We start from the raw sequence: 19,237 nt of genomic DNA, 5'->3' as shown, positions 1-19,237 counted from the left end.
GTTGTTTTCTATCCTAGTCAGGGATTCAATGGAAGACCTGATCGATTATGATTACATGGATGTGCATCCAACAATGGCAGAGATTGGAAGATATGATGGCACAATCTTAGATACTGTGAGTGCGATCATAGCAGCACAGGAGCATATTACCTCGGTTGAAGAAGATTACCTTATGCCTGATGCTGAATTTGAAGCACTACAGCATGATTTGTTTGGACCAAGGCCCTAGCTTCCTACTAAGGCATTTGTAGATCCCTCTACCCAAAGAGGTGCCTCCCTGACACACGAGGAAATGATGATACAAGATGATCTGGAGAAGGTGAGATTTCTAACTACCATATATTTTTATGCAATGAAATTTGATGGTAGGGTGTGTCGGGTCCCCCGAAGTCCACCGGTGAAATCTTGGCCAAAAATGATACATGCAGCTGCCACGTCCAAAGTCTGGCATATGGGGCCACTTTCTGGGCTGCATGTATCATTTTTGACCAAGATTTTACCGGTGGACTCCGGGGGACCCGACGCACCCTACCATCAAGTTTCATCGCTTTTTGATAACTCTAGGTTAGTCGCTAAATATATTGTTTGATTTGACTTTATCATTCAGGACATGCTATATATAGATGAGTTTGCATCAAGGCAAAGAGGAGCTCGATATGCGGATCGACGCAAGGATTCAACTCTTAAGGAGTATATCGGTAACCTTGTTGCAGATTTGGTGGTCTTCCATAAGAAGTGCTCACCAAGAGGGCAAGAAATAATCATGAAAATTCGAGACCAAGTTTGGACCTTCTCGAGTGATACCTGTGACATCTAGCTTGGAGAAGGTGGTGCCAATCAAGCGATCAAAGCTTCTTTACTTGTTTGACCAAACACGGGGTGGAGCTGTGTGTGCTTGCAACATTAGGCGACCTCACTAAAGTGTCGGATCCGCTTCTCCTGGAGAAAGAGCTAAAGGGGGAGCGCATCATTTTTGAAGCAAAGAAGGAACTTATATTTTCATCGGAAGCTGGCCCCTCCTCTCCACTGATGAAAAAGCCAAGGAACCATTGAGAGTTCTTGTTGCCTATCGGCTTTTTGTATCTACCATCACTAACAGCCATCACATGTATTTTTCTTGATGGATACAAGATACTTTACTTTGTCCCTACAAATAAATATTTATTAAATAAATGTGTGATTCGTATAAGTGTGATGATAATGTGTGGTACGTGAATGATGCATTTGCATACGTTAACATAATTCAACGCGTAGTACTGCACTTGTGATTGTGTAAGTGTGATGATAATGTATGGTACATGAATGACACATCCGCATATATTAACATAATTCAACATGTAGTATTGTACTTGCAATTGTGCATAAGCAATAACCTAAGTTGTATCCATATGTATTACTACTTTTGATGCATTCGTACGTTAAACAAAAATTAAGAGTCATGCGTTTCAAGAAACAAAACAAAACAACTTTACTAAATTATTTGAATTCAGTACACATCGCATGAGATATTATGTATATATAAATAAATATTCCAATGTGGCAGAGCATACAAAATTTTTTGGGCTTCCAAGATGTTATGGCGTTGTAACACTCATTACAAACCTTGCATCATTAATCTAGTAAACTATGGCGGAGTCCCCTTGCCATGTTGAAGCCGAATGATAAAGTTCATGTCTTTATCTGTGATTGTGACACACTTTGCATGGATGGCTGCAAGCTGTGTATCATCAAACAAGTCGATGAGAAACCCCTCTGCAACGGTTTGTAGGGCCTCCATGGTTGCAGCAGTCCACCTTCCTACTGGTGGGCGATCCCACAATCATGCCCAAAATCTTCACATCCCTTTCAGCTCCAAGTCTTGCATGACTTCTCGAACAACTTTATGAAAAGAACTTTTCGGGATGAGAAGCTCGTATATGCGTTGGATCTCCTTATCTCTCAAAGGGCGACAGTGCCCGGTTTCCATCTCCTCTTCTTCTGTGGTGGTCCTTGTGCTCTATGGGGAGCACCTGTTGCTGCACTAGAGGAGGCTCCACCTTGTGCTCCAGGTGAAGAGCCTTGGCGTGATGTCTTCTCGGGCCCAAAATGGCGACATGCTTGGTGCGTGCCATGCAAGCTCAAGGAGGGCAAGAGGGAGAAGAGATAGAGGTTGGGGATGTGAAAATGGAGGAAGCAAAGAAATCAAGACGTGAAAATGAAAAGAAGAATGAACTTTTAACCCACTTAAACCCCAAAACCGGGTTAATGCAGCTTCATACGCACTGTCCATCGTGTGATCGTAAATCCATAACCTTGTATCAGAATGCGACGAAACTTCACAAGCGCACTCGTTAGGTGACCAAGAGCCCTTTAAAAAAAAAAAAAAAATTACCTGCAGACCCCCGGTCAGACGCCACTTTCCTGGTAGGAAAGTGGCTCCAGATGCCAGACTTCGGACCGGGGGTCTGCAGGTACCTTTTTTTCAAAAAAAAATATTTGGGCTCTTGGCAACCTAACGAGTGCGCGTGTGAAGTTTCGTCGCATTCTGATACAGTTTAGTATTTTAAAAATTATCCCACACCCAAATTATGGATGGATTGATAATTGAGAAATCAACATCGCAACTACTGGCCCTTAGAAACTTCTCACCACATAGACTATACAGAGGCATTAGGAGTAAAGTCTACAACAAGAAATTGCAAAATCTTGCATGTTATTCCTATTGAAATTGACAATGCTAACAAAAACTATAAGTAAGAATTGAAAATACAGTGAAGATGCATAGTCAAAGTTGAGAGCAAAGGACAATTATAAAATTTTAATTTATATTTTAAGGGCGCATGCAATAGTTTTGCACTGGGACATAGTCATACGTCCAATGCACGAGGATAACACTATGCCAAAAAAGATAACATGGCAAACTATGTTCATTCCATTGGAACGAATGCATCCTTCACTGCTTGAAGATTTCTTACAAGTTGGAAGTCCTTGGGAGTTACAGTGATGTGCTTCGCATGTATTGCACAATGTTGAGCATCAATCATCAATTCAACTAAAAAGGCCTCTACAGCACACTGTAGAGCATGAGAGCCATCTTTGTATCAATTCATTTAAAATTAAAGCAATTTTTGTTCTTCTCATATTTGCTATATATTCTCTACTCCTTACTCAGATTCTATCTTAGCTGCACCATGTAATTTCCATAAGATGTTCTTAGTTATTAGATATTTGACTCTCTTTCTCCCAAGTGTTCACTCCCTCAAGTGTTCATTATTTTTTTGGTGGTTTGATAATTTATTTTCCTTCAATGTTTCCATTCAATTCTTTATTTAGCATGGACATAAGTCATTGAGTTTCGTAATCATCCAATTGATTTGATGATTCAAGCATTTGGTCATCCAAAATATCATTCAATTCAATTGTAGGCAACAAGTCATTTCATTCGATTCCAAGGTAGCATTCTATTCAATCACAAGATTGAATTTTATGCTCCAAGGTAGCATTTGATTTGATGCTTGATTTGGTAAGACAACAACTCATTTTATTTCAATGCTTTATTTAGCATGGCGCGACTAGTCATTGAATCTCGGAATCATCTAATCTAACTTGATGCTCCATATAACATTCAATTTGAATGTTGAATCATCCAATTTTAGCATTCGATTCAATGGTCAAGAATTCAATTTGATGCTCCATGTAGCAATCAATTTGATTGTTGAATCATCCAATTCTAGGCTCTCTCTCGTGGAGCATCAACATTGAAATTAAGGGATCCTTGCTTTTTTGGTGTTTGACTCCCCAAATGCCTTCAAATTGATCAGCATTGAAATCAAGGCATCACTAAAATCTAGCCAATTTGATTGCATTTTTTTTTCTTCATATTTGGTTGGACTATAGAAAAAAATGTAAGCTCATTGCTCTCTTCTTTTAGAACTTTTATTTTCCTCCTTGCTTTTTTTTCTTTTGATGCTATCCAAATTCATTCAATTCCCTATATTGAAAGTGTTGAAAATGTCGAATCTAGAGCATGGCTATGGCGGATGGAACACAAAGACAATGTTCATGATGACATAGATTGAAAAGACCAATTGTTACTCAAGTGAATTAGGTTCCAAGATGGAAGCTTGGACTAATAAACACAATCTTGAGCATGACATTGACTATGACTAAAAGGACAAAGTACAGTTGTATTCCATCCTTGAATGATAAGAATGTACATCACTTTATAGGCTCATGATGGTTCCCTTTTTCTCCATTGTGCTTATGGGATTCAGGCATCTTGCATTTCAAGCATCCTTTCTAGCAAACTCCTTATGTCTTGCCCTATTGCTCCATACAAAGAGGCTGTCACATGGGTGTGATTGCATATTTCTCAACACCCCTCCTCAATCACAACTGTGAACAAGGCACTAAGTGTACAAAGGCTGTCATGAGTAGAACCTTGCTAAGTGTGGGTATGCCATAAACATGGTAAACACCAGAGGCTGTTGTAGAAAAGGCTAAGTGTGGGTACCAAAAAACATGGCTAACATCCAAGGGCTATTACAAGGCCTCACTAAGTGTGTAGAGGCTGCTATGTATAGGCTTATATGAGGAGTTTTACAAGGCATATGTCAAGAGCATTAATGGCAAGTACATTCAATACAAAGTTCTAGTGAAAAGTAGAGACAAGGACCGACAAGCCCTTGTGATTTTCTTCATTAGATATGCCATGGTAGGCATAGTAGATCTTCTTTTCTTTGTCCGCTTCTTTAACGTAGTCCATTTTGCTTTCTTTGATGCTCTTTTTGTCTTCATGGTCTTGTTTTTCTTGGTCTTTTTCTTTCTGGTTTGTTTGTTCTTTTTCTTCATTATGGTCTTCATTGACTTTGCTTGCATTAATCTTCATGTCCCCCTAAAGCAAAAGTATCATCATCTTTGAGGCAGCGGAAATGACTTCAAACTCTTGCACTTTCTCCAAGGTAGCAGAAATGTCTTCAAGTTCTTCAAATGAATACATTGATTGCTCTTTGGTGTAGGTAGCTTCATGTCCTCCATATTTGGAAGGGTATTGGCAAGCATCAAACACCAAATTGTAGCTGTTAAGATAGACCAGATTGATTCTAGGGAGGGTGCTTTGCTGCAACTTCATATTGGCATGTGTGGCCACTTGGTTGAGGAAGGGCACACTTGAGGCCTTTCACTTGTTGAGCAATGCAAAGCTGCTTCCATGGAGGTTTATCTGGGACGGCACACAGCCCAGTGGAGGAAATGAAATGATTGCAATCTTGCGAGCCCCTTCATATTATATAGTTCCTGAAGGAAGGTAGTAATGAGGCGAGAGAGGAAATCAGTGTATTGAGTGATGTTGTAGAGAGATTGGAGCCTGGGATTGAGGTAGTAATTGTTGACATAGTCATTTGAGCCTACGCTCACCACATACAATGCATTCGCTAGTATAGACTTCACCTTTTTGTTGCTCGCAACACCACTTGGTTTCACCTTGTATTGCCTGAACCATTTCATTTGGTGCCACATTAAAATTGAGCATTGTTTGATTGTAGAAGCCTGACGCTACCGAGGCAAGGTTGACATTCCATGTGAGGTTCTCTCCCTTTGCATTTGGATGAAGGTATGGCCTTATAGCAAGGCTGGCATAGGCTCCCACAGTAGAGCTGACTAGTCATGCGTGCATTATCAATGTAGCCGTGCCATGCAAAATCTACCAACAACAAAATCCTCATTAGTGTCCTGACCAAGATAGTCTTGGCTTCACAATCTATCTAGGATCATAAGCTTATGACAGCTCTCTAGGCCTATTTCTTAGCCTATAAGATTGCCATAGGACACCCATTTTGTTTGACATATGGCACTGATCCCCATATGTCTATGGAATTCTTGATCCATAGTCTATCCATCACCATTCAAGAATGATGGGAAGATACTAAAGCATGGCAACATTGATTGCTTGAGTTGGAATGATTGACTGAAACACGATTGCTAGCCACTCATGCCCTACTTGCGGATAAGGCTAAACAAAAGGCCTAGTTTGACAAGCATGTCAAGTAATGCTCCTTTGACAAGGGGGACCTTGTCCTACTTTATTCAATTAAAGGCTACAAGCAAAAACTCAAATTACAAGGCCTCAAACCTTTTTGTGCCACGTAATCAATAGAATTGGGAATGTGGAGTAGGAAACTCTAGATGGCCAACCCATTGGCCACTTCAATGGAAGTAGAATTTGAAAGTATTATCCACTTGGATAGCCTTCACATGAACCATCGATGGTAAATACGAAGAGTCATGTGTTGAGTATAAAACAAATGTTCTATGACCATTTTGAGTAGTGTCAACAAGTGACCTCACCTATGTCTACTATTGGGTCGACAATTGTAAATGTAAGAGCAATGACCATTAGTAGCATTGAGTTAGATGATGAACCTCTGATCCAGGCTACATATCTTTGCATCCATAACCTTATTGATCCGACTTGTAGATGACCATGCAAGCAAGAAAAATCCCCATTAGCACCACAACATAGTGGCAATGGCGACCAAAAAACTCCTCACATGCTTCTTAAACACTCAAGCCACTAAGCACCAGCCCCTATGCCATTGCCATAAGTCACAACACAACTCATGCCTTACACAATGCTATGTCCCTAAGAAGCTTCTAGAAGCTCATGCCTATTATCATGGATCCCATAAGCTTTGGTTACCCAAATTGCCCAATACTACATCTCATGCATCTATCGCTTCACCCAATCCATCCCCTATAGAGCCTGAACACAACGCGCTTAACTTCCACCAAGACTCTATCTCTAACTCATTTTTCCATTTTGAACCTCATTCTACATCATCTCGCTCGAAGCCCTAAATCCCCCCACCACTCGAATTGACAGAACTAGTCCCAAAAGGGACCCTACCAAAAGATCCACTACCCTCAAAAGAGGACATCATGTCTTACATCTCCACCTGGCCCCATATAGGATAAGCCCATACCAACACTTCCTCTAGTTCACATCAATAAATAACAAAATTGTAGATCCATATATCAATTGGGTGAGAACTTATCCATCCATACCCAAAATCCCCTCACTGAGTGCTTCTTACTCTTGGACACCACTTTTGGCACCTTTCCCAAACTATTTGCCATGATGGTGGACCTAGGCATGGTGGACATTGACATGCTCTCATTAACATCCCAATAGTCTTCTACATGGGAGGAGCATGAACATCTCTTATGCAAAATCATTACCATCTTGGGAAAGTTAGCACAAGAGATCTCACAAGACTAGTTAAGGAAATGTCAACTACTTTCCTCCTATAGGAAGAACATGCTCCTTTCAAACTCGGGTGGTATCTTTGAAGTATAGTAGTTATGTAGCACTTCAAGTCGCTTCCAGAATAAATGGTTCACTCTTCACCATGAAGTCACCACACTTGGTAGTAAAGAGGTTACAGCTATAGAGCACCAAAAATTCATCAGCTTCCTAAAGCATGACCCCACTTACTATGAGACCATGTCTCTTTGGGCCATCATCAAAGCTCGTGCCTTCATGCCACTTAAAGAGTTGCTTCACTACCCCCTCATTGAATTGCTGATGAAAGAAAACTCCATGTTGTGATTCACGTCAATATCCTATTACTCTTGGACAACATGACCTCATATCTTTATGAGCTTCTCATTTGGTCAGTTGACCTAGACTCTCATGTTGAACTAGAGTACAATCCTAACTTTTATGACTAGTGGAATTTGGAATCCTCTCTTGTAAAAAAATAAAATCTAACCTTTATAAATACCAATAATATTGTACCATATAAAAATAACTTAAAAATTTATGGCCACACACACTTGACCCCTCTCCCAAGCTAGGAAGCTTGACTCATTTTTGCATGGGGAGGGAGAGCAATAACCCACCAGAGCCAATGCAAACCAGACCAACCAATGTGTAGACCTATGAGCAAGCTAATGACTATGAGCAATGTGATCAAGCAACAAATCACCGACAAGCAACTTATCAAGAACCCTGGCACAACCAACCATAGCCAAACAAGTACAATTTTTTGTTGTAAAAGTGATAAGGAGATGGGTAAGCTATGAATTTCAATTGGGAAATATGTGCAGGAGTATTACCTACAAATAATAACACGATGAAAGTTTTTGACAAAGGAAATAGCTCATGATCTATTCTATGGCTTGTAGGAGTCAAACAACAAGTGATCCTCTTAATGAGGACAAAATTTTTTGCTCATGATCATGATCTATTGTGTGGCTTGCAAGAGACCAATGCTAGTCAAGAATCATGAGGACAAAAGAAATAGCTCATGATATATTCTGTGGTTTGCAAGGGACCAACAAGGATCCTCTTAATGAGGACAAAAATATTTTCACTCCCTTGCAAAAGGCCAACTTTGGCATTCAACTAAACATGCATGAAGTTGGCCAAATCCACTTTAGAAGCACAAGCAGCATGAACCACTTCATCAACCATCACCAATCACTCAAGGAGATGATAGCCAACAGTGGATTAACAACCCTCACCAAAGCATCTACCACCTTGTCAATTTCACAGCTGTGTGAGGCTATGATTTATGGATGTTGAGCAGAAAGAAAGGGCTTCTAGATGTGGTACAACTTGAAGAATGGAGACCATTGGGAGCACCAAGAAAAGATCATTGAGCTCACACTGGAAATAGTGAAACAAACATTCGACCTAAAAAGAAAATCATGAAATGTAACACAACACAGAAAATGTAACGATATCCCAAATATGGCGTCATAGAAGGAGGGTGCTTTTGACAAAGCTTAGTGATGAAGAATTGAAAGCCACTACACAAGTCCTTCACCACCTCTTCACTTATAATAAGCCTACCTTTAGCCTAATCAAGGTCCCAAAATGATTCGTGAAAGACATAATGACAAGAAATATAGTGAGCTAGGACTTGAACTATGGTTGGAGTGCATCTCTAAATCCTTTGGTACAAGCTCACATGGCCTCTGAAAAAGACACACCCTCCAAGATGAGTCGCATAGAGGCTTAAAATATGATCATGAAACTATGTATCCACACTGACTCACTTGATAGCCACCCACCTGGGTTACGAAGAATTTATGCCTGGTTCTATACTCAACTTAGCAAAAAAAGAAAAGGAAAAGGAGTAGCAATGAAAAAGGCATAGGGAAGACATTGCATGTGATGAAGAACATAGCTTATTTGATGTGGTGGCCAAACTCTCCAAGAAAGAATTTGACAAATTGGTGGATGAGCACAACAAGAAAGAGAGGATCTCACAAAATCCATCTAGGCATAATTAGAGATCTCAATCTAGGAATAGGTTATGGGAATGTTAGCCCTTAGGAAAGAAGAATCCAATTCTAAGAAGGGCAATGAGAAAGCAAATGAAGAACCTATTCCCTCAACCCTCTTGATTCATATGCAAAAGAAAATGGATTAGCTGCAAGCTAGGTTTTCAAGCTTGCCAAAGCCAAGACCCCACAAGGGACCGCTACAAGCAAATGCATTTATAGAAGAGAGAATAGTGGAAAACAACTTTCAATGCCTTGCATCAAACCATTGTTAGTCAGCTGAGCCAAGCTACCAATTTTGTAAAAAAAGAAACCTTGAGACTACAAGGAGAAATGCTTCTTAAGTTGTCCAATGATTTAGGTAGTGTCTTATATCAAGAAGCATAGTATAAGATCTAGCTAGACACCTATAAGTGCATTCTCATCAAGCAATAGGAGATCTAAAGCATACATACATCTATCCAAAAACCCCAATGATCTCAAGTATCTTGGAGGGAATGGAACGAATCAAGGAACTATGCTTGATGACCGCCAAGCCAACGAGACAAGAGGTCATAAGGAACATATTGCAGAAGGGATATTAGGATTGGGAGATAGAAAAGATGGGATTGATGGATGAAGAGTCTTCTCCCCTAAGTCTCCTACTAATCTTGGAACCACTAGCTGCAATGACCCCTTCCACAAATCTGCCTGACTTGCCAGACTTTTGATTTTGGAGAATCCGTGGAGCAACCAATGGGGGAAACCCATAACTAAGAAAATATCATGAAACCATGATTGAGGAATTAAGGGCACAACTGCAAAAGGTCGTTGATTTTTCCCTTCCATCTAAGCTTTTGGTTGATGCAAAGCAAGTAAACCTTGAAGAGGCAATACAAAAATATCAGGCACATGAAGAATCCAGTAATACAATACTTTAAGGTAGATAACAGAAAAAAATTCAAGGAGCCACTACCCCCACACAGTATGAGTACTCATTAGGACAACTAAGAGCATAGCAAAAAAGTGGGCAAGGCAACTTGATATAGAAGCCTTTAAGGAATCTCATCGGGTGACAAGAGGCCAATTGGAATGGAGATACCCCACACTAGAAAATGACAAGATAGCTTGGCAAGCCTTTGTCTACTCAAGCAACATAACAAAGGTGAACCCACTCCACTACCCCTATCCTCGTCAACATGGTAAGGAAAACACAGAAGGAGAACATGGTGGGTATAAATTTCCCAAAATTCTCAATATAATAGCCAATGACAAGAAGAAGACCTAAGTGTTCCAGCCCCTTGACCTCACCATGTGAGGAGCAACAATCGCCATTGTTTTTTGATGTGAACATAGGAATTGACTGAGTGGCGATGATACAACTTCACCTTACAGTTGCACTACTACCTCCTTATTGTATTGAGTTGTTGGAGGATATGGTGGATAGTTGGTTTGCAGTGTGTACACATCCCTTCTACTCCATGTCGCCCTTGTAGCTGCACAACTCATTAGAATATATGATTAGCACAGGATGCCTTTAGCCTATGCTCATGCTAGTTCTTGAGTAGCATGCCTACTTGTTAAACTATGCCACCCACCCAAAAAAAAAAGGAGAAGAAGAAGAAGGAGAAAAAGAAATAAAGAAAAGAAAAGAAAAAAGAAGAAGCATAGGGTCACATTCACAGCACTTAGGGGTCTATCCCCTAGCCCATTCTCCCACATCACCATTATTGGGAATAAAGGGCAATCATGCCTTTTATATGTGCACGGGTGTGGACACACCCTTAGCACATTGTACTTGCATATATATATATCTATCTAAAAACCTAAAGGTACACTCGTCATTGTACCAAAAGAAACATGCTCACACTCTACACTGCTTGCTTTCACTCTCTCTCTGTCTCTCACTGCGCATACGACAGTCTGCCTCGATCCTCGTGCCTAATCAATTCCTACAAACTGATATTAGAGTGCAAGTGCTACAGACGATCACTAGGCTGAGGGAGAAGACCGGCGTGGTGACGAGAGCTCAAAGGCGAGCAGGAGAGTCACATGTGTAAGCTGCAGATAGTGACAGTCAACTGCAGCAGGCGACTACAGCAGGCGTGGACCAGGCATGCGACGGGCTATAGCGCTGACGAAACACCAGGTGACACTGTAGACGAGTTGACGAGTGCAGCGTTGATGAACGAGGAGGCTACTACTGCGTGACACGAACACAGGATTGCGCAAAATAGGGACAGGGTGCAGGGCTGCACGGGCGACGATCACGACTAGCAAGGACGGAACCGGCAACAGGGCTCACGGTGCCCGACTGCCTGATAGGTCAACGGACCCGTCAGGATTTTCCAAAAAAATTCAATCTTTTTGAAATTTCGTTTACCCATTGACAAGGTTTCGCGCGTGTAAGCACAAAATCTCAGATCTGTGCAAAATCGACTTAGAAATTTGGGGCTTTTCTCGAATCTGGGGATCTCAGCACAGAATTGGACAATCTGACTCAGAAATTGCAAAGTCGGTGCACATTTGCATGGGAATTTTGGGGTTTTTTATATTTTAGTGAAATTTTTTCAATTTCACTGAAATTCATGCATGCAGGACTTGGAAAATTTGGGTATTTGTCCAGATTTGGTGCGAGCAAGATGCAACAATGATAATTTGTCTCAGAAATTGCAAGAATTTGTGACATTTTGTCCGTGACATTTGGGGCTTTTAATGTACATGCGCAAATTGGGCTGATATTAACTCAATTTCTCGACATTGAGGCACATTAGACCCCATGCAATTTGGGGCTTTTGCAATTTGGGCAAAATTTGTGCAGCATTTGGTCATTTTATGTACATGCAGGTTGAATTCCGTGCAATTTGGGCATCAACACTTGGTAAAATTTGGGGGTTTTGCTAAAATTGCTTTATTTTGGCGAAATTGGACAATCCTATGCATGACAAAGGAAATGCAAATGTGTGTTTGACGCTTTTGAGCACAAAATTTTGGGGCTTTTGACTATTCCTGTTAAATTTTATGCCCATGGATACATATACAACAGAAATTTCAGTTGAAATTTTGGGATTTCTCATGTAATGTGATGCACATGCCCTTTGGAACAGCTGTAATCAGTTGGATAATATTGTATCACTTGGTTTGGTGCTTCTGAAAACTTAATTACAGATATGAAATCTATACTTCTACGTGGTCATTTATTGTTGATTGGTACTTGTTTGTACCTTGGTCACTTGGGTGACAGTTTGGGCCTGCATTTGCTAGTTTTTTTGTCACATTTGGGCTGAAAACCATGGCTAGCAGCAATGACAACAATAATTTGATGCATATAAAGAAGCTTGAAGGTGCACATAATTTTGCAGTGTGGCAAAAATTCCCTTAATGACATATGCCTAAGGCGATAATGGCATAACGATCCAAATGCGAGGAGGGAGATGGATTAGGTAAGGGGCACTAATGAAGATGACACCCACCACCACTAGTGGTCAACTAGACCTAAAGGCCAGAATTGGCGTCTATGAGCAAATAGCCCATGAGTGGTACCCACATGTGCTTGATCAGTGTGCGCCTTCCGTCTAGCTCTTTTGTTGACTTAGCTTGCAATTTGCCCAGTAGGCCCACCTCTTCAAGGTGAGTTCATGCTACTTGAGGCCTACCATGGAGCCTATCAGGGGGCACAGAGAGAGAGAGAGAGAGAGAGAGAGAGAGAGAGAGAGAGAGAGAGAGAGAGAGAGAGAGAGAGAGAGAGAGAGAGAGAGAGAGAGAGGATTGCACCCATCGCTGTGCGGTTCTATCCCAACTAAGAAGGAGAGAAGAGAGAGAGAGGACTGCGTCTGTCATCACTAGGTGGTCCTGTCAAGGCTGAGAGAGACTTTGTCTCTATGAATTCGACTTTACGCCACCACAATCAGTCTCTCAGCATAAGAAAGACTTCAACTTTACGTCACCATAATTCTTTTGGACTGAAGTCCGATAGAGACTATGCACATTTGCATTCCTCCGGCCATCTACCCTTCCCTTTTACAGTGGCTTAGTTGTATCCATCTCTCCCTTTGCACCTATGGGATAAACGGAGAGAAGGCATAGGCTTCTTTAGGCATGGGACCATTTGGCAACCAGGTGGCCATGAAATTGTGGACGAGCACGATTGTGCAGGTGTGCATTCTTGCATTGCCACATGGACAAATAGCCCTATTCACATTCGTGGGATTTTATACAATAGACGCGAAGCGTGCCATTAGTAGTTCTTTTGTGAGTCGTGCTATTACAAGGCCGCTTCCTTTTGCTCACACAAGTGCAAAGCAAACGAGGTGAAATATCGTGAACTTAGCAAGTTTTCGCCAACTGTGCTATTAACGGGTATCAGCCAGTATATACAAATTAGAAAAAAATCTACAGGAAACATTGAACTTTAACGTCAACAAGGAAGCCCTTGTTCCATCGTGTGGTCTTTCCAGGAAATAACCTATGAGAGAGAGAGCGAGAGAGGCTATATGTTCCATCATTCTTTACCGGATGGAGCCGCGTCGAGGGACAGAGAGCGCGTCAGAGAGACTTTTATGTTTGATAATTCTTTTCTGGATGAAGCCACGTCGAGGACCGTATCAGTGGCCTCATCCCCTGTGAGTTCTATTTCGTCTTCCCTTCTTTAGAGAGAGAGAGAGAGAGAGAGAGAGAGAGAGAGAGAGAGAGAGGGGCAATGCTGGGGATCTCTACAGCAGAAAGTAAGCTCCATCGCTGCGTGCTTTATCCCCACAATCCTGTGGCTATCCGATCCAAACATCGGCTCCACTGTCTTACTGGTTTGGAGAATTTAAGCTCCATCGCTGCATGCTTTAATCCCTACTCCTTCCTAATTTGACATCTGGTTAAAGCATCTGCTTACTGCTGATTTTGCTGCTCTTGATTCCTGTGTGATTCTCGTTCATCTACTGTACATTGTCGTACCGATGATGTAAGTTGTCTTTCTTATTGTGTAAATTACTTACGTTTCTCTTCTTCTTGTAGATCATTATGATAATCGAAGCTTTTCTGCATAATTGCTTAACTTTGATTTGCTTTGAGGAATCTTCTCTTTTGAAATTCGTTTTCCTGATCCTCATATTCTAGGTTCTTCCTCAGTTCTGATTACTCACAGTGAAGCTGAACACAAAGAGCTTCTAATCTCATCTGGGTTAGTCTTATCTGGCCATGGTTTGAAGGGTTTCTTATCTGAGATGTTTGAACAGCTTCTTGTTGTAATCTGCATATGAGTTACAGTTAAGAAGAACGCATGAATATCTGCATTACCATCTTGTCACTAATCAATGTTGCTCTTGAAATATTGTTTGCAAGTAATGTTGGGATTGCTGATGCCAGTTGCAGAATAGCAATGGACAACCAGGGATGATCAAGTGGATTGAGAGTTTTTCTTTTTGCATGCTTCACTTGTGAGAGATGGAGGGACAGGCCAACCTTAAAGGTGTGGTGATCATCAAGCTTCCTCCTCCAGAAAGCAGCTCAGAAGGAAAATCCTTTGCCGGCGCAGTTGCCTTTGCAGATGAACAAGGCCATGGCTCTCTCACACAGGAAGAACAAGAAGAAGATGAGGGAATAGAGGATTACAGGAATGTTCACCTCCCTCTGCACCACAATCAGGTGCTTTCTAGACATCGATACAGACGAAGAATTTGGACTATCCTTTCCAAACGCCTTGCTGTCATTCTTTTTCTTGTGGTGATCGGCTCCTTTTTCTGGCAATACGCACCTCTAAATCTGGAATTTGAGGCGGATAATTCAAAGCCCAAGGAAGAAACAGAGAGACCAATGGTGTACAGTGTGTATTCCAAGATGGCTCTCACTTCTGGTGCCAATTCTTCTCTTTCTTTTGAATCTGCTCCTTGGTCTACTCCAATTTCTCGCAGGGCTGGAAGTGAGGCGGTTGCTTCACCTGAAAGCAAGGAGACATTCACAACACTCTTTCCTCTTCGGGGAAATGTCTATCCTAATGGGTAAATGATGCACTTAATTTCTTTATTGTCTGGCTAACATCAAGAAATCATTCAACGTGTTTGATGGATTATTTGTTTTGGTTTCTTGAGAACTTCTCATATGTTGAAGCTTGTCAAACTTTTGCATTGGACTCCCTTAACATAGTTGCATTTGTGAATTTCCTATATCCTGTTACTTGTATGAATTTTGCAGGCTATATTACGTATCTATGGCTGTTGGAAATCCCCCAAGGGAATATTATCTGGATATGGACACAGGAAGTGAACTAACTTGGCTACAATGTGATGCTCCTTGTAGTCACTGTGCTCATGTAAGTGGTCTGCATGTGTATATGGATTTGAAATGAAGTTTTATGTTCAGGCCTTCAAAGCTTGCTTAGAATCGTTTGAGCATGCTTTTTTAACTCACCCAGGACAGGTCACTTGTGTCTGTGTAGGGCCCTCATCCATTGTACAAGCCAAGGAAAAGTAACCTTGTAGACTGTGGTGAAACAATCTGTTCTTCTGTACAAGCTGGAGGCAATTTTGGATGTAGTGATGGTTCGAGGCAGTGTGATTATGACATTATGTATGCTGATGGTGGCTATTCTTTGGGAGTTCTTGTGAACGACAAAATAATCTTGCGGTTGACGAATCGAAGCTTGACCCAAACTCAGGCTTTCTTTGGGTAACACCTTGTCTAGAGGTGTAAATCTTATTTTGTGGGTTCCTATTTTTAGCTTCAGTCTGATGCCATCTTTGGATATGTTGCATAGGTGTGCGTATGATCAACAAGGATCCCTTGCAAAGTCCCCAGCTCCCACAGATGGAGTGCTGGGCCTTAGTTCTTCAATGGTGTCATTACCAGCACAGTGGGCCCACAAAGGCCTCATCAAGAATATTATTGCTCACTGTATATCTGGTAGTGGTAGAGGTGGAGGATACCTCTTTTTCGGGGACAAATTACTTCCATCTCGAGGCATAACATGGACATCCATGCTTGGCAAACCTTCTATGTGAGTGACTTAACGACTGTTGTATAATTTTTGCATTTGGTTTGTTAGTTCTTGACACTGTCCTTACTTTCTACTGTTTTCAAAAATTATTACAGCAAACATTATGCAGTCGCTATTGAGAGTGTGTACGTTGGGAACACCCGTAGTGCAATTGCTGATAATGCATGGGGAACTGCTATTTTTGATAGTGGCACTTCATACAGTTATCTTGTTCCTCCTCTGTATGCAGCAGTTGTGTCACTTGTAAGTGCTTTCATGCCTGCAGCTTCTTTGTTCAAAGTTGATCTGTAAATATGGAAAGCATTTGTGTATTCATCAATGACTATCCACTGACCAGATTACAAAAAACCTGATTGGCACTGATCTTAACCAAGATACTTCAGACAATACTTTGCCTTTGTGTTGGCGGGGACTATCTCCTTTCAAGTAAGTGTTATAACATTTCACATGTCCCAACTTGTTCATGCCAATTGTCTACAGACCTGATCCACAGGAGAGCTGCAATCCCAGTACTGAGTTCTCTTCTTTGTGCAGGTCTCTTGAAGATATCCAGCATTTCTTCAAACCTATTACCTTTGAATTTAAAGCAACTGGATGGTTTATGAAAACCAGTCGACTACAGCTTTCACCTGAAGGCTATCTCTTTATTAATGTAAGAAAGTTTGCAGCTGTTAATTGTATGTTCAAGGAAAATGTGGAGCAGAGATGCTGTGGAGAGTAAGGTAAGCAGAACTGTATGTTGTATAAAAGCATGATCCACCTCTTTGGTGTTTTGTGATGACAGTCGAATGGGAATGTGTGCCTTGGAGTTCTCAATACAGATACTCTAAAGAGTAATGGTGCAAACATCATAGGAGGTCAGGTCATCCTAACTGAAATTGTGCTTCACATTTTGGGGAGGGCTCAATTACACAAGCCTGTGTGGAAAAATATGGTACCTTCATTCTTCTAATGATCAAAATTTGCAGATATTTCAATGCAAGGACAATTGATTATCTATGACAACGAAAACAACAGAATGGGCTGGATAAAGGCTGACTGTAGAAAGATACCAAATGCTGCTGCACTGTCACCATCCTTATGATTCAGCCAATGCCTGCAAGTATAGCCGCGTTTCTTCCTTCACATTGTTTAGGCTTTTACAAATGGCCAGATCAACTGATTGACATCGACACAGGTGGCTTCGATACCCTGCTCAGATGTAAAAGCAAGACTTTGTTGGTGGCAAATCTATATGCATGTATGAAGGTTAGTCATCTTGTTTTCAGATCCATCCATTTTGTGATAGTGTGATTTCATTGAGGTCTCTTTTATACCATGTTCTTGAGATAAGATGTTTCTTTGTTGGTGCCTCAGCAAAACATAGGCCATTATCTAGTTGATATGGTAAGATGACTTATGTGTTCGAGAATTTCTAACAAATGAGGACTCGAATTTCTCAGCTGAGAATGATCAATTGGGTTGAATGCTGCCTGCCAGTCTCATATGTATAACAGATGATACACAAGTATTACAAACTCAAAATTAGTTTTGTCTGTAAGTAGAACTTTATTGTGTGACAACTAAAGAAAGCACAATCTTCAGTGCATCTTTAGTAGATAAATAAGCATACAATGCCAGAGTTAATGGAGATGCTAAAGATGAACTACAAACTTCAAGGAAATGTATGCGTTGCACTAAAGCTGGATGGCGTTTATGCCCATTCTGAAGGAACTGAATTTTATAGATATGATGGAAACCTAGAATATGATTGATGCTTAAATGCAACATGTGCGATTTAGTAAGTAGTTGGCTAGCATATGAGGCTATCTATTATATGGTTAAATCCACTCTAAGGAGAAAGGTTTACAAGCACAAGGATTGCAATATATTATGCTAATAGAAAGTTCATAGGTTTACATACAACAAAGGAGAGACTGTGCTTTGTCATGGGAGTGATCTTGTATATATCAACATATATGACAACTCGTAAATTGGCAACCTTGGTTGTAGCCCAATCGGTTTCAAAGTGTGGGTTGAGTTCCATGGTAGGTGGATGAGTTCAAACTGTGGGTTATGCTACTAAATTAACAACCCTACTTATGACATTTAATCTAGGATTTTCCCAAAAAGCGAGATATATAAAGATCATAGGATCATAGTATGCTAATGCTAGAATTATTAGGCATGCTTAATACCTCATTCTCATAATATAGAGTAGTTAAGTTGATAGCAACTTGAAGTAGGTTGCATATAGTTGTAGGGCATGTGGGAGTTATCAAGCGTCTCTATTTTGGGTCCCATCGTTCCTTGGCAAGGGTTCGGAGAAAGTGCTTTTGGCTTAGCAATAAAGGGAATATTCTTCAGAATGTCCATTAATTGACTAAGGAATGTTAATAATATGGTATGTTGGTGTTTGACTTGATCAGCTTTGAGAGCTATAAAAAGATCATCTTAGAATCATTATCATATATGCTTCACCCAATCAAAGGTCATTTACATAAAGCTTTAAGCTCTTCATTGTTGTGTTATATATTCTTTGCTTAGATTATGTTTGTAGTGCCATGTAATTTTTATAAAAATAGCTCAAGTTTAATGTTTTATATGAGTTAAGCAACTTTTTGATATATGCGGATGTGAGATCCAATTTTCAAAGAGAGCAAATTGCTCTTACACATATGCAAGTATATGCAAGCTCTCTAGAACTAGAATTGGCGATGGCTTAGATCTTTACATGTATGTCTATGTCTTGTTTTGTAGTTTGTCGTCTAGCTTGAAGTTTTCCTTGATGTCAAGTTCGACCTCTTTAGATTGAAAACAAACCTATCATTGAGTTTGCTATAAGCTAAGAACTAATAAGTACTTTTAACACACCTTGAGCCTCAAATGTAAGCAATGAACTAACTAAACACAATTATGCTAAGAAACGCTTATCATTCCTTTGTCATGCACCCAAAGAAACCTTTCTTTGTTATGTATTCCTTTTGAAAATTAAAGCACTCAAGAACTAAAGCTTGAACTTGTAGA

At 40.6% G+C, this 19,237-nt stretch overlaps 1 protein-coding gene and 1 pseudogene across 8 annotated transcripts; one reads left to right on the top strand and one right to left on the bottom strand.

The window, feature by feature from the left end:
- LOC148028827 (GDSL esterase/lipase At5g03820-like) overlaps window positions 1-10,581 on the bottom strand; it is a 103,373-nt pseudogene extending 92,792 nt beyond the window's left edge.
- A 3,126-nt stretch (window positions 10,582-13,707) lies between these two features.
- LOC148028826 (aspartyl protease APCB1-like) lies at window positions 13,708-17,944 on the top strand. Of its 8 annotated transcripts, none has more exons than XR_015692331.1 (13): window positions 13,708-13,868; window positions 14,356-14,419; window positions 14,611-15,236; window positions 15,430-15,547; window positions 15,674-15,903; window positions 15,992-16,231; window positions 16,327-16,474; window positions 16,569-16,657; window positions 16,766-16,883; window positions 17,016-17,088; window positions 17,200-17,333; window positions 17,409-17,479; window positions 17,588-17,944. XR_015692331.1 is itself a non-coding variant. In XM_087687605.1 (12 exons), the coding sequence occupies exons 3-11, from the start codon at window positions 14,683-14,685 to the stop codon at window positions 17,313-17,315; spliced, it is 1,686 nt and encodes a 561-aa protein (XP_087543731.1). In that variant the 5' UTR covers window positions 13,897-14,200; window positions 14,356-14,419; window positions 14,605-14,682; the 3' UTR covers window positions 17,316-17,333; window positions 17,409-17,944. The 8 variants fall into 8 exon arrangements, 2 of the variants coding, with proteins under 2 accessions (XP_087543730.1, XP_087543731.1); XR_015692328.1 differs by having other exon boundaries at window positions 14,605-15,236; XR_015692329.1 differs by lacking the exon at window positions 13,708-13,868 and adding an exon at window positions 13,896-14,200.
- Window positions 17,945-19,237: the final 1,293 nt, after the last annotated feature.

This window comes from Lygodium microphyllum, chromosome 11 (genome assembly GCF_053477565.2).
Source record: "Lygodium microphyllum isolate KBCC chromosome 11, Lygodium_microphyllum_v1.1.10, whole genome shotgun sequence".
Classification (NCBI taxonomy): domain Eukaryota; kingdom Viridiplantae; phylum Streptophyta; class Polypodiopsida; order Schizaeales; family Lygodiaceae; genus Lygodium; species Lygodium microphyllum.
Note: the sequence above shows the minus strand (reverse complement) of the source record. Positions and strands in the feature narration are given on the sequence as shown.